General features: G+C 34.0%; 1 protein-coding gene across 1 annotated transcript; it reads right to left on the bottom strand.

Moving 5' to 3' along the window:
• Nucleotides 1-8: 8 nt before the first annotated feature.
• On the bottom strand, nt 9-9,921 carry LOC111405806 (phosphoinositide phospholipase C 2-like). The gene is made up of 9 exons (XM_023034862.1): nt 9,332-9,921; nt 9,006-9,202; nt 3,325-3,460; nt 2,526-2,669; nt 2,177-2,385; nt 1,543-1,660; nt 842-1,000; nt 683-769; nt 9-394 (listed from the first exon to the last, which is right to left on the bottom strand). Exons 1-9 carry the CDS (start codon nt 9,632-9,634, stop codon nt 101-103), a joined length of 1,647 nt encoding a protein of 548 aa, XP_022890630.1. The 5' UTR covers nt 9,635-9,921; the 3' UTR covers nt 9-100.
• Nucleotides 9,922-15,134: the final 5,213 nt, after the last annotated feature.

The raw sequence follows: 15,134 nt of genomic DNA, 5'->3' as shown, positions 1-15,134 counted from the left end.
GATCACGATTTAGAATGAAGGGGGCACAATCGTATGGACTAAAACCCAAGTATCCTTACTAATTTTTCTTCATCTTTACAAATATGATCATGCATACATATTAAACAAATTGGAAACGCATGAGGAGCCTTACATGTCTGTATCTATTTCCCCTTCTATCATGTAATGGCACAGATCTAATACCAGTTCTCAACTCTGAAATTGGCAAACATGTTTGGCCAGCAAACTCGTGTTCTTTAAGCGTATCATAATCATTAACCACGATAAGAAGTAAAGCCAGTTCAGGAACACGCAGCTCAAATTCGAACTCCTCGTCCCACGCTGGTTCCCACTGATCATCGATCTTCTCGGTTCTTCTCGTAATTGAATCAGCTGCAACTCCAACTATACTCAACTGCATGATTATGAATATAAATCTATTAACTTATTAAAACATTGGCGAACAGATAGCTTGATAAGGACATATATACACGTCACTTGTCTCACAGCTCGATAAAGATCGCAGGATTTTCCGCGCCATAGCTGTACAAACAGTAAGATACAAAAATACGAGAGAATTTTCCCATTTATCAAAAAATTCTGTTATGAGGTCCATTATTTACTGATTTAGATTGATGGTCTAGTTTCCATTCTGAAGAACGTGAAATTTTCCCCGACGCCATCTGTCATGTAAGCATCTTACCTTTGCGTACAAGTCCGGCGGGGAATCCCAATCGAAATGTGTAAGATGGAAATCTCTAAGCCACCCCTCTCCCATGTATATTTTTACCTGTCACCAATGCATACATTTAAAATTAAAGCTATGCAAAGAACACACAACGACTGTGAGAAATTTATACACCTTCAGAGTTTGCTTGACTTCTAATAGCTCGGCCCGGGTTAGATCACAAACTTCGTCATTTGGTCCGACCTTCATTAAGATATCTGGTTTTTTCACATAACCACATCCGCCATTGGCTCGAAACATTCCTTGCATTATCCATAGGTACCTGTCATCTCCCTGTTTGGTCAAGCAATTTTAGTTTTTTGCCGGAAATAGGAACTTGAAAACCAAGTTGAAGAATTTTGCAGAGAAATATGGTTGAAGTGTGTTAATTTGAACGGTTTTGCTACACCTACATCGTAGTTAACAGATTTGTCTATACTCCATGATGAGGCAAACATTTTTGCCATTGATTTTAACAACACTTAAAACAGTCAATGGCATCAATTTTTATATTGAACGTCATCCATGATGTACAAAAGTGACGTACAAGGAGCTTAATTATAATTTGAAATGATGGTGAAGTAAAATGTAAGATCTGATGTAAAGAACTATGTATGTTACTAAGCCCTTATTCAACAATCATTTTTTTAGGAAAACAAAGTTTTGAGTATTGATTTTTAGGAGAATGTATGATTAAAAAGTGGGAAAAGTTTTGGGTTTACGTATAAAATATTTTATTGTATGAATATATGATTGAAAATCAGTATGTAAAAAAAAGTTTGAAAATAATGGTTGTGAAAAAGGGGCTCAAAAAGATTCGTAGGATACAAAATTACCTGCATGTTGAATGCAACCATTTGAGCTCCATGAATCCAGCCAAGAACAGGATTATAGTTGGATGAACCTACGCGTGTACCCTTGGGATATATCCTCAGCAAATGTTGTTGGGTAAATCTAAGAGCAAAATTCAAGAATAACCATCAAGTTGTTGACTACTGGTGATCACATAAGACGCATCATTGTTCTAAACTCGAATATAAAATCTACAACACACAAGGATACATTAAATAATCACAGTACTAGCCTAAATCTAATTACACAAGGCTTTTGAAATGAGTTAAAAACACTGGTGGTCATTAAACTTTAAACGAAATTTTATATTGGTCGCTGGCTGCCTAGTTGGCGAATATAAAGCTTCGCAATGACAACCTATGTATATAACTCCCTTTACAATTCTCTGCCTCAGTCTCTTAGCAGTCTACAAAGTAAGGATAGATTCACAAGTCTGAAAATGCTTTTAAACTTTGAAGGGCAGCCAGATCAGAAAGTATGTATACTTGGATTACATGTCGAGTATTCTCAAAGTCTGCATATTATTGTTTTTGACTAGTGAATTCAACATTTTCCAATCTAAATTGACTAATTTCAGATTCTAACTGTAAATGATTCAACACGAAAATAATCAATTACCTCACAAGATGATCTCCATGGTCTTTTGCAGCATCCTTAAGCTCTTGCTCACTAAGGCTAAGACGCCTAACTTTTCCTTGCTCAAGTCTCAATGATTCTCTCAAGTTGCTTTTCACCTTCTCGGCATGGATGCCAATTAAACGCTTATATTCAGGAGATGAAGTTTGAAAAGCTTCTTCTTCGTCTTTGCTCTGATCGTTTAACTGATCCTGCTCGCACATAAGGGGAGTCCATGGTCAGAGAAACAAGAGATCTACAGTAAGCAAGATAAAATATAACTAAAAACTTTGGTTTTAGTTTCAACATAAGAACTGTTTCAAGTTCCTTAACATTCACTGGTTTTCCCTACTCTATCTTGACTCTGAGATTCTAGATATTCTTTGGGTGGTTTAGTTGAGATAATAATTCTTTTCTTCAATTCTTCTGGTGAAAGGAACTCCTGAGAATCTGGCTTGGGCTGATACAGCATTTCTCCATATATTCTTTTAACCATCTGCACAAAAAATAAAGCATAAATTTGGAATTAGGTTAATTCATCAACATATTTTCCAGGTGAATATAGTGCAAAGAAATGATTATTCACACTCTTAAACGTAATAATCCACCCTGTAGTACTAACTAATTTCATGACGGGTGTACATGTACAATTTATATATCTGCAAAGCAGCAAAAACGCAACAATTAAAGAAGAAAGCAATCAAATTGAAGTCTCTATGAATATAAAAATCCTATTGGTTAACTTTTACCAAGTTTCTGCAAATATAGGCCTGATATTTTGCCAAGGAAAGGTGCAACTATCAAAGCAGAAATCTGTCTATGATAACCATTTTACCAAAGTAGTGGTATCTACAATTAAATGACCATTTGTAGAATTAATGAATGAAGCTATATGGCTTTGATACAACATTAATCATCTCATCTAAGAGCTTAAGTTGTTAGAGATGAACCAAATGCATTCGTTAAAATCTCGTCACGTGCAAACATAATTCATTTCTTATCAAATGTTTGGCACGTGGACAATAACTGTTTCCAAGATTAAACTGCTAGAGGAACCACATATACTAATTTCAAATCTTGTCCTCACGAAGATGCTCTACTTTTTAAGTAAATAAGATTGTTACATCTACATTTTCTAGATTAATATTTACCTGGGCTACTTTAGTTTGAAGTTCCTGTGGAAGGTGGTCTTCAAAAGTTAAAATGACAGGATATGCAGAAGCTGAAAATGCATTATCCTTAATAGCAATCAAACATTTGTTTAGCTTGACCGGAGCGGTGAATGTCCTGAGTTTACGGATAAGAGTAGAAAATAAATAAAGCATTAAATTGATAAAACACATATTTATAATATCAAACATATTAGTGAAGAAAAAAGTTAATTTTTATTAATTTTTTCTGATCAAGAAGATGTAGAGGACTGCAATTGTTGAAAACAAGAATTAAAAATCTGCATACTCAAGTATTATATGAAGAATTAAATGAAGAAAACCAAAATTTTGATTTCGATGGACGCATTTTCAAGTTTGTAGTGTCTAGAGGATTAGGCTGTACAACAAATATAATCCTATGATGATATTGAAAGAATCACCAAACCAGTGCAAAATATGTATGACAATTGACAGGTATATTCAAGCTGCAAGAAAGTAACAAATACAATATATTGATACACTCCCAATCTTAATCAACTCCCAATAAGATTCTCAGATAACGGAAGCCACTCTGCTCACACTTCCCAAGTACCTCAACAATCTGTCCTCTTATAAAAAAATTGAGGTGTCACCTATAATGTTAGGATGTGCTGGCATACCAGACATTGCTCATGCGGCCATGTAGTTGACACTTTCTGTGTGTTAAGCACTTTGTACATGCCACTTATACGAATTGTAGCAGCCTATCAAGTGATTCTCTGATAACCACCAAGGCTTGGTCAAGTCCAAGTCCTTGGGAGTTCACCTTGAGAGTTGTGTTAGCCACAGCCTTCATAGGATAGGCTTTTAAAACATACAGCCTTACACCAAGAAGAAACTTGTTTAACTTTAATCTGAGATTTTCTACAATTTACAAAGAAGTTTATAACTCTAATGGCAACCATCATAATTAGATCCTTGTGATTCAATATGAGCAACATATACACTTTGAATGTCCTCCGCTGTTATGGTAATAATATTTAGTAGTTGTAGAAGATTGACTCGGGAGAGGGCTCAACTGAGGCCATGAGGGCTTCATCTTCTCCCTTTTGGTCCAGTCTTTTGCATAACGAGGCCCATTGCAAATTAATGTAGCGGCTGTGTTACTCCTCTATAAGGCTAGTTCTAGTTTTTCGATAGGAGTTCGTCACCTTCTTCTTGTCAAACTTCTTCCCCAATCTTGGATGGACAAAACGTATCTTCTTCCCATACTGGTCCTTCTTCTCTCATTTGAGGGAAATGAAAAACTCAAAATCTACAAACCTATCCATTGCTTCATTTACAAAAGGAAGGTCTTTGTACCTTGCCTTCCGTAACTTAACTTATTTGCATTTCTTTATCCAAGGTTGTCCTCTTCTAACATGCTCTTGATGTCAAAGATCAAGAATTAAACTCTTCCCGTGGCCAAATCTGATTATATGGTTCGGGGATGGTACCTATAAACTAAATGGCATCTCCATCAGTTCACAAAATTGGATGACCTCAGAGTGGAATGTTTCCTGAAGTGTGCCTATTTGTTTCAACTTCTCGAGAGACTACTTTTCATTCCAGGTCGAATTTCAAAGGAATTTATCTATTAATTCCTCTTAAAGGGTCTCCCACATTCCAATTCAAGGTCTATGAGCTCTATCATCATTTTGCAATTGAGTCCATTGCCCTTATTTTGCATCTTTGATCATGTACGTCCTAGTGACATTAACACTCTCCTATCTAGAATGCAACTGCCTTAAAGTATTACTTCAAATCTCGCAAGAACTTTTAAAAATCCCCCAGATTTCAAGAACTATCAAATGGCTTAAGCTCATGGATGAACCCCTTAAATTTAAGCTAAAAATATTTCTCTTCATTAGCAAAAACCTCATCTTGACTAGTTAAACAAGAGTTCATTACATCATTTGAGACATTACAAAAGGTAAAAACGCTGCAAAAGGTCTTTTACAGCGGTTTTTTTGGTGCCATGCATGGATGTAAAACATAATTGATATCCATGATAAATACATCAAAGGCTTTGCAAGATTTTTTGCGCGACTGGTATCAACAGAAGTTCTACAAGCGAGTTACTTGATCTTCACGGTCTTGTTAGTTATAAGTTATTACCTTAACGTGGCTCTAGTACCAATTCTCCAAGCATAAAGTTTTAACACAATTCCTTGCGTTGAAAATCCCTCTTAGTCAGACCACAGGCGTACAGAGCCTTGCATGCTTACACTCACGTAAGCAAAGCAACAAACATTGAGGGTATGTTTGGCCACCGTCTTAGATGGATTGAGAATTTAAATAATTCTTCTAATCTTTCTCAGTATTTGGTACAATTAATACTTGGATTAAATTAATTCAAGATGCTTATCCTCTTTTATTCGACAGCCATGTATTCTCTATAATCAATTCTCAATTAATTAACATGTACATTCATTTAATTAGTATTTCACATTCAAATTCACATCCATATCCCTATTATTAATTCTGAATTAATTAATATTCACATTCATCTCAATACTAAAAAATAGCTTTTCACCTACGGAAAATTAGCAACGGATGCAATCCATTGGTGATTAGAAATGGATTATCCGTTGATAAAAGTAATTCACTTTTAGCTACGATAATTAGCAATGAATTTTCTGTTGGTAAAGATGATATCTCTTTACCAACCAATATTCTGTGCCTAATGTAATCGTTTAACATTTGGATCTTCCTCCAACGGATATTTCGTAGGTGATGTACCGAATATTACCAACGGATTATCCGTTGATAAAAGTAATTTACTTTTAACTACAATAATCAGCAACAGATTTTTCGTTGGTAACGGATATTCTGTGTCTAATATAACCGTTTAACATTTTGATCTTTTACCTACAGATATTTCGTTGGTAATTAGAAACGGATTATCCGTTAGTAAAAATGATATCTCTTTGCCAACGGATATTTCGTGTTTAATATAACCGTTTAACATTTTGATCTTTCAGTAATGAATATTCCGTTGGTAAAAATAATTCACTTATCCCACATCGGAAGTTTACAACAATATCTTTATAGTTGCCCTCTATAAATTTGTGGTCCAATAAGGAGTTAAACAATATTTTGGTCTTTCAATTCAGTTGGCTAAAAATAAAAAATAAAAATATTATAGTTATTAAATAAATAATAATAATAATAATAATAATAATAACAACAACAACAATAATAAATAAATAAATAACTTTTTTACTATACGGTTATTTATAACATTGATTTTAACTAATTGTAATGGTAGACATTTACCAACGAAAAGTCGGTTGGTATTGGTTAAAACTTTTACCAACGAAAATTCCGTTGGTAAAAGATTCACACTTTACTAACGGAAAATTCGTTGGTAAAATGTTTACTTTTTACTTACGACGTGATCCGTTAGTAACTATAAGCAACCCTCAAATTACCAATGGATTTTTAGTTGCAAATATTCCGTTGGTGAAAATTATTAGCAACGGATATTGAGGTTTTAGGAACGAAAAATCTGTGCATGAAACTCTGTTTTTTAGTAGTATCTAATTAATATTAATTAGAATTTTACATTCAAGAGTGCAGTTTATTATTCACACCCATGTATGTTAATTAACATCCATTTTCACTTAATTGAAAATTAAATTATATTCATGATTTAACTTTCATTGTCATATATATATATATATATATATATACACACACACCTTATTATTAATTTTAAATTAATTAATATTCACGTTAATCCATGTATCTTATTGGCCATTCATCTTCATTTATGTATTTAGTTGTAATTCTAATACCCACATTTAAGTGCATTTTACTATTTTCTTGCATATATAATAATTAGTATTTTATTTTCAGGGACTTGCTTTTCTCATATATTTAGATCAAAATGGTAAATAGGGGGGTCAAATATTAATTTAACCGTACTTATAAAACATTATAAAATAATGTGCAACGCACATTCAACATTAACTGGTAGAATTAATACGTCATGTGGGGTGGTTTTAGGCTATATTATTTATTCACCAATTTATGAATTAAGAAAATATTAGTTAAGTTGAATTACCTAAATTTACTTACAAGGAAATAAGAGTTAAGTATTTCACTTACAAATAAATAAAAAAAATCCTTAAAATAACTTATAAGCAAAAAATTCACATATAAGTACAAAATTTTGTGTATGAATGAAAAAATTACTTATGAGTAAATCAACTTATAAGTTATAAAAATACTTATATAAACAGATAATCACTTATAAATTTATAAATAACTTTTAATTAAAATATTTACTCATATGTAAAATAAAAAATAAAAAAATAAAATTAACTTATATGTAAAAAAAGAAAAAAAAATTGTTATTAAGTAAAAAAAAAAAAAGTGCATTTGATTGTCAATATTCTCCATAGAAAATGTGTTTCTTCCACGAAATTTTTTTACTTTTGTGCTATTTGATTGGCATTTTTTCATGAAAAATATTTTCAGTCATGTGACCATATTTTGCTCAAAATCAAAGAAAATATTTTCTTTAGGAGGAATAGGATTTTATTTTTCAGAGAATCTACTCTCTTTCCCTCTATTATCTATCAATTCTCTCATGTCTACCCACCAATAAAAAATTAACAAATATAATATTTTCTATGTTAAAATCTAAATCAATCCAACACAGTTAATAAATTCCATACAAATAAGTTCTAAACAATTGAATTGCCTAGAATTTATTTATTTTTCTATGCAATTTTCATGCTCACAATCAAACGCACCATAATTGTAACTAAAAATTCAATTATAAGTTTAAAAAATTATAACTAAAAGTTCCTTAAAAGAGAAAAGTTCGCTTATATGTAAAAATTTGCTTCTAAATAATAACTTAAAAAAACTCATTTGTAAGACAAAAAATTTACTTATAAGTACAAAAAGTTACTTATATTTTAAAAAATTCACTTGTATATAAAAATTACTTATAAGTACAAAATTTACTTAAAACTGTAAAATTTAACATTTAATTAAAAAGTTCAATAAAAAAAAAGCTACTTACAAGTAAAATAATCACTTATAAGTTAAAATTTTATTTATTTGAAAAAATCACTTATATGTAAACGAATAACTTATAAGCAAATCACTTACGAGTAAAAAAAATTCAAGCAAGAAATTATTAGTAGAAAAGTTCACTTATTAGTAAGTTACAAAAAAATATGGTCATAGATTTTTAATTTTTTATTATGTACGTTTTCCAATACATAGTAGCATCAAACTTGGGATTAATCTACCCTATCCACCTTAATATAGTCCTCTCTAATCATATCCCTCCTAATCTTATTCTCGTGATCTAATACAGTATACCAAATGTACCATAAAAACCAAGAAACTCCCAACTTTTATTAATTCGAAATGAAGGAACTTAGGTAAAAGCTAACTCTACACACTCTTGTCAAGTGCCTAAGCAACCCGATCTTTCACACAAAAATGTTTTACCTGACACAATGTGTCGATATAAATTATTACTCCTAAAACAAATGCAACAATACAAACCTCTTTTTGGTAAATTTAGCTAACGGTAGGAAGAGGTGGAGGAGTGCCTAATTTTTTAGGAAATGATATGAAAAACACAGTGTTGAATTACAATAATCGAGAAGACAACTATAAAATAATAAAGTTCATACCCTCCATGGAGAACATTCACACCAGTTTTTCTTGAATTTGGCCAGAGATCCAACTCTATAACTCTTACCCCTTTTCTCAGAGCCTTGATAATGGGGCTGTAGCTGCTCTTACCATAAACTTGATTCCCAGTTAGGTAAGAATTGTGCCCGGTATACATGAAGTAATGAGGCAAAGGAGCCGTCATGTCATGGTGGACCTGAACATATCATAGAAAATTCATATGAAGGGCATTTTAAATACTAATTTCTTGAGTATATGGTTCAACCACGTTTGATGGATAAATATATATCGCGAAAAGAAATTACGGAAGGAGGAAAATAAAAACCTTTGTTGATAATGGGATATTGTGATCACTAAGTAGATATCGAAAGAAGGCTTCAACGTGAAGACCCTTGCGTGGGAAGAAGTGCAAATGCCTCAGGTTGTCAATAATTTCTTGTGCCTGTTCCTTCGAGGCATCACTTTCTTCTTGGATCTCTATTAAGAAAGTATGCAAATTATTGACAGTCATTAATCCATCTTCAGAATACTGCTGGAAAATTTCTTTGACATCATCATGAACTTGAGGTGAAACTAGATTGAAATGGCGCCAGAAACAGCAGCACACCCTGAAATGTTGCTTCAACATTTGTCCCTGCTTGTGAATGAGAGGTTGAACACACAGTATATATTAATGTTCCTCCTACTTGCTGCAAGACAGAATATTCTTGGTTTGGCTGACAAGAATAGATTATGAAATCGTTGAGGAATAAAGAGATTACTTTATTCCACCTGAGATTCTGAAACATCCAAATGAAGAAAAGTAGAACAAATATAAGGATCTTTGGAGTTCTTACATACACCTTACATTTAGTTGTTCTTGACATTTTCTCGACACTTTTGCACCACGAAGTGTAAGTTGGAAGAATATAGACCAAAGTAAAGTAATTATTTTTTCTTCAATACACCTCCTCATAAGAAATACAGTGGCGAATCCAGGAACATTGGTCAGCTAGGACGGTCGTTGATCATTTATTAATATCTAATTAAATAATATTAAAAATTCTTGGTTGCAGCTACATCCGCATCTTTAGAAAAAGAACCGGAACCATTGCTTGCATTGTCTTTATTCTTAGTAGCAGCTTCAAGGTTATTCTTAGTTGGAGTCTCGTGAACCTTCTCAGGTGCATCAGCATCCTCGCTGAACCGTTAGTTTTATCTTCTGGAATGAAACCGTCATCTTGTTTAATTTTCTTTTCGATCAGATCCACAGGGCCATTCTTAGCTGCCACCAGCAGCTCCTTTCCGGTGGAATTAATACATTACTCTTCAGGACCTACATAAGAAGAAACAAGCTAATACACCCAGCTATATGCAGACGACTTATAGAAACTAAATAACAGAATAATCGATAAAAATATTAACTTATTGCCTCACTTCGTCCCCATGCCAGTCACCGCAAAAGAATTGGTAAGATTTATTTCTTTCTTCCAGGAAATCCTATGAGCATAATTAAGCCTCAAGAAAGAGTTGTCTCCTCTGGCCATAGAAAGTTACTGTGACTAAGGAGGGTGTATCCATTTGGAACTTTTAAGGACAGTTGACTGATTTAAAAAGTTCACAGATGTATTTAATTGAAACTCATGAAGCTTTCAAATAGACACTGAATTTTGGAAAATTCCCAACTTACTGGACTTTTGGAGATTTTTTGGTGGAAAATATAAATAGCTAATCTCATAAATAGCTAATCTCAAAGAAAATCTTTCATACACACTGAGATTTGTAAAGATTAAAAAAAAAAAAAGTATTTTTCTTCCAATTCTATGATTTTCTCATGTCTCTTCAATTAATTTGCTGTTATCAATTTATGATTATTCTATATGTACATAATTACTTCTAAATTGAAATTATCGGCAAAAGTTTCAAAATGTAGAATTCCCTGTAATTGACCTATTCTTTTTTTCCTTAAGAACAATTTGTGTTTTTAAAAATTATGTTAATTCGAGAAAAAAATTGGTTATATTCTTAGAAATTGATGTAAAAAAAATCTATTATTTTATTTGCTCCAAAATTGAATGGTTGGACTATGACTAGTGACTTTACCCAAAAAAAATTAGTGGGCATCATCGCTCTCTAAAATGTTAATTGGATAGTAAGAAAGATTAGAATTTTTTAAGTATATAATGAATTTGCAAGATAAAAAGTCTTTAAGAATCTTTAAAAATCTTTAATCAAAGTCTACAAAAATTCATGAAAGACTTTTATTAATTATTAGCAAATTCATAGAAGTCACTTAGAAGTATATAAAATTCACAAAGATTGCCCACTTAAAAAGGTGTAGAGAAATCTATAAAAATTTCAATTGAATGCACCCTAATTCGTTTGGAACGCAAAGCCGATTAAAACTATTGACTATCCCACCAAAAAAGGAGACTCCAAATTAAATGTTATCAGACTGTTACAAAAATGGAATTTTGTTTCACAACATTTAAAAAAAAAAAAAAAACAAAAAGTTTATATACCTTTATATACATCGTGCTCTTGTGCGATTTCTGAAGCATTGACCTCACTCTTTTGTTCCTCTGCTGCTGCCACATAATCATTTTTCTGCTTCTTAAGCTCTCACTTGCCTTTCTCCAGCTTCATCCAATTCTCTCTTATCTATAAACAAAACACATACAAAATCGTCATATGCATTTACCAAATCAACGCCCAGAGAGAAATACCACCTCAAAAAAACAAGAATTTGATTATTGAATTGACCGTAAAAACCGAACCTTACTTCAAGTATTTCCCCTGAGAAGTTGATTTCTTGATGGATTCTATTGCGGAAGCTCTCTCAAAAAATCTTCAAACGGTGGTTTTCCAGGCTCAGTCCAACGTACCTTTTTCTACCAACAACCAATCCAAACGGCTCCAAACCACAACCAATTGATTCACCTTGGTTGCTATACAATCTTACCCACGTAGGACAAGAAAGGGATGATGATTTATTGCCACAAAAGCTAAGAGAAGACACCACAAAGGTATACTATGAAAGAACCACCAATTGCACACGTTATACAAGCGTTCTGGACACTTCTGAACACCTATCAAAACACACAGTTAACACTTGCATAATCAAGGTAGCCAATAAAATTGGATCACAGACCTTACCTCGTGTTTCCAACTTGAAACACATACCATACCTGCTCCATGTACTCACTGGGGCTAAGGTAAAAACACCCAAATAGAAGCAAATATTTAACAGTAAACAATCAAGAGCAAATACACATGCGATGACGATATACTATAGGATAACACACACAGATCTTTTCAGAAACATGTTCACATAGAACCATAGATTAATACCAAGTCAATCAAATCACGGTCAACCACATATGCAACACATGCATAAATGACCCTAAGAAAAGATCTCACGACACTTATCCTATCCCATTCCGTGTTGCTCACACCTCGAGAACACATATCTCCTCTTATCGCCCACCACGCTCACTAGACAGATCACTCAACTCATGTCTAACTGGTGAGTCACAATAGATCCTAAGTCCACGGGATAATCCTCTACCTCCACATCACTTCTCCCAACCTACGTGGATAATGGGTCTCCAACTAACAAAAGTGATAGAAATGTCTCTCTCACACTCCACCTGATCAGGGTCTCTTTCCAGATAAAGGATCCTAGACATTTGATCACAACTCCACTCGTGATCCAAATGTCACACTCTACATCCCTCGGTACAAACCACCATGTACCCTTAGGCATCTATACTCCACCTCACCAAAAGACACACAACACACTGCTAATGCATCCTAATCAACTATGCATGCAAGCAATTACATCAAGTAATCCTAATGTCTCAAATTCATGCAAATGCACATATCAAACACATTGAAATGTGGCAGATAATCATGCAACAAAATTTAGACAATCACACATATGCAGAAAGGATCACACACAGATGCATATGCAGTGACTAGGTTTACACTCAATAAACCTCACTGAGGTCATAACTCGACCCCTCAACCAAATTCGTCTCACCTCTCATCTTTCCTTTCATCTTTCCTTTCTTCTTAGGACAGTCCCTAATAAAGTGTCCAGACTTACCACAACTGTAACACCTTTTACCACTAGACTTGTCTCGTCCCTTGCCCTTCTTCTTACTACCCTCATCACTCGAGCCACTACTGGAATCACTACTGTCTTGAGTTCTACCCAAATTCATTTGCTTAAACTTCATTCTACTCCTCATCATATGTAACTCACCACTCCTCTTATCATCTTTTTCAGCCTTAATCTCCATCTCCTTATTCCTAAGTGAGTCTATGACAATCTCGGGTGTTAAGGTATCCCTACCATACTTAACTGCATTCTTAACTTCCCTATATGAATCAGGCATGGAATTAAACAAGAAAATAGCCTTATACGTTTCAGATACCTCTTCATCACAGTTAACGATGTCTTGAACTAATTTGTTAAAGACATCCAGATTATCATCAAGATCCTTTGAAGGATCCATTTTAAAGCTGAAAAATCGTTTAAACAAGTACAATTTATTAGGAGTCGACTTAAGCAAATATAAGCCCTCCAACTTTTCCCAAAGTTGTTTTGTAGAATCCAGTTTTTCTACTTTTCTCAAAACAGTATCAGACAGGTGTAAAATAATTGAAGTGTATGCAAGTTCATCATACTCTTCTTTTTGTACTTCTGTTAAATTTGCAGGAAATTTGCCATCTATGGCCTTTGAAACTTTTTGTTGGACCAAAATACCCTTCATCTTTTGTTACCAAATTGAAAAATCCCCTTTCCCATTAAAAATTCCAACTTCAAAGTGCGAAGACATTTTTTTAAAAAATTAGAACAATCAAAAGCACAGATGGGTCACACAAAGTTATCCTACAGCGCAATATACACCGTTCTAGATTCCCAGGATTTCGTAAGATTCACGATCTTAGATCAAGGGAATGTTCGAACGGGTCAAGTCCAGGTGTTCTAACAGGAAAATCAATGCAACACGAAGGTATGTAAACAAAAGTTCGAATTTCCACGCAACAAGCCTCACACAGTGACTATATGACAGGTAAAGCACAAAATCAACTATCAACTTGCAATCAAAACTCAACACTTCAAAAACAGAGCAAATAATTCCTAAATTTTCTAGCACAAGCAATGGTTGCCAAGCAATGACAACCCCCAATCCTAACGATCACCCCACACGATGATCTGCTAATGCTGAAATTTAAAACTAAGTTAAGCCAATATACCAGAGCGGACTATCTGAGTCCGTAAATTATGAGAGTTACGAATTTATCACTTTAGGACCACCATTATTCGTCCTAAAGTCTCTGAAAACTGCAGCAACCAAAAAATCACAATCGAGTCCCGAACGCCCGAAGAACAACGCTGTCCAGATTCTTCTGTGTACCCTCAAATAGAAAACTTTCAACACGAAAAATGTCAGAAATAATATAAGGAACAAACTGCCTGAAGAGACCGTCGCCAGAATCGTTAGTTTACTCAGAGCAGGCTTCCCAAAAGCCTTACAGTAAAGGTAGGTAATCCTCTTCTTTTAATTAGCCTCAAGGGTAGCTCAGACGCCCTCTTCCGCCAAATCAGTCCCTGCGCGTGGCCTCCACGCGCCACCGCCGTTCACACTTGCCTGACCATCTTGATCTCCACCGCCTGCACGTTACACCAGTGGTCTTTGTTTCCCCAAACTCGTTCTGGATTGGTTAGAAAACACCAAAACAGAGACTGATTTTTAACAATTTGCTGGACAGTTTTTCGATCTGATTTCTGCCACGTTTCTGCCCATTTTTTGGACGATTTCTGGTAGATTTCACGAGCCAAAACCTTCACCTTGAAGCTCTGATACCAATTGTTGCGGAAGCTCTCTCAAAAGATCTTCAAACGGTGGTTTTCCAGGCTCAGTCCAACGTACCTTTTTCTACTAACAACCAATCCAAACGGCTCCAAACCACAACCAATTGATTCACCTTGGTTGTTATACAATCTTACCCACGTAGGACAAAAAAGGGATGATGATTTATTGCCACAAAGGCTAGGAGAAGACACCACAAAGGTATACTATGAAAGAACCACTAATTGCACACGTTATACAAACGTTCTGGACACTTCTGGACACCTT

Source organism: Olea europaea, chromosome 12 (genome assembly GCF_002742605.1).
Source record: "Olea europaea var. sylvestris chromosome 12, O_europaea_v1, whole genome shotgun sequence".
NCBI classification, from domain to species: domain Eukaryota; kingdom Viridiplantae; phylum Streptophyta; class Magnoliopsida; order Lamiales; family Oleaceae; genus Olea; species Olea europaea.
Note: the sequence above shows the minus strand (reverse complement) of the source record. Positions and strands in the feature narration are given on the sequence as shown.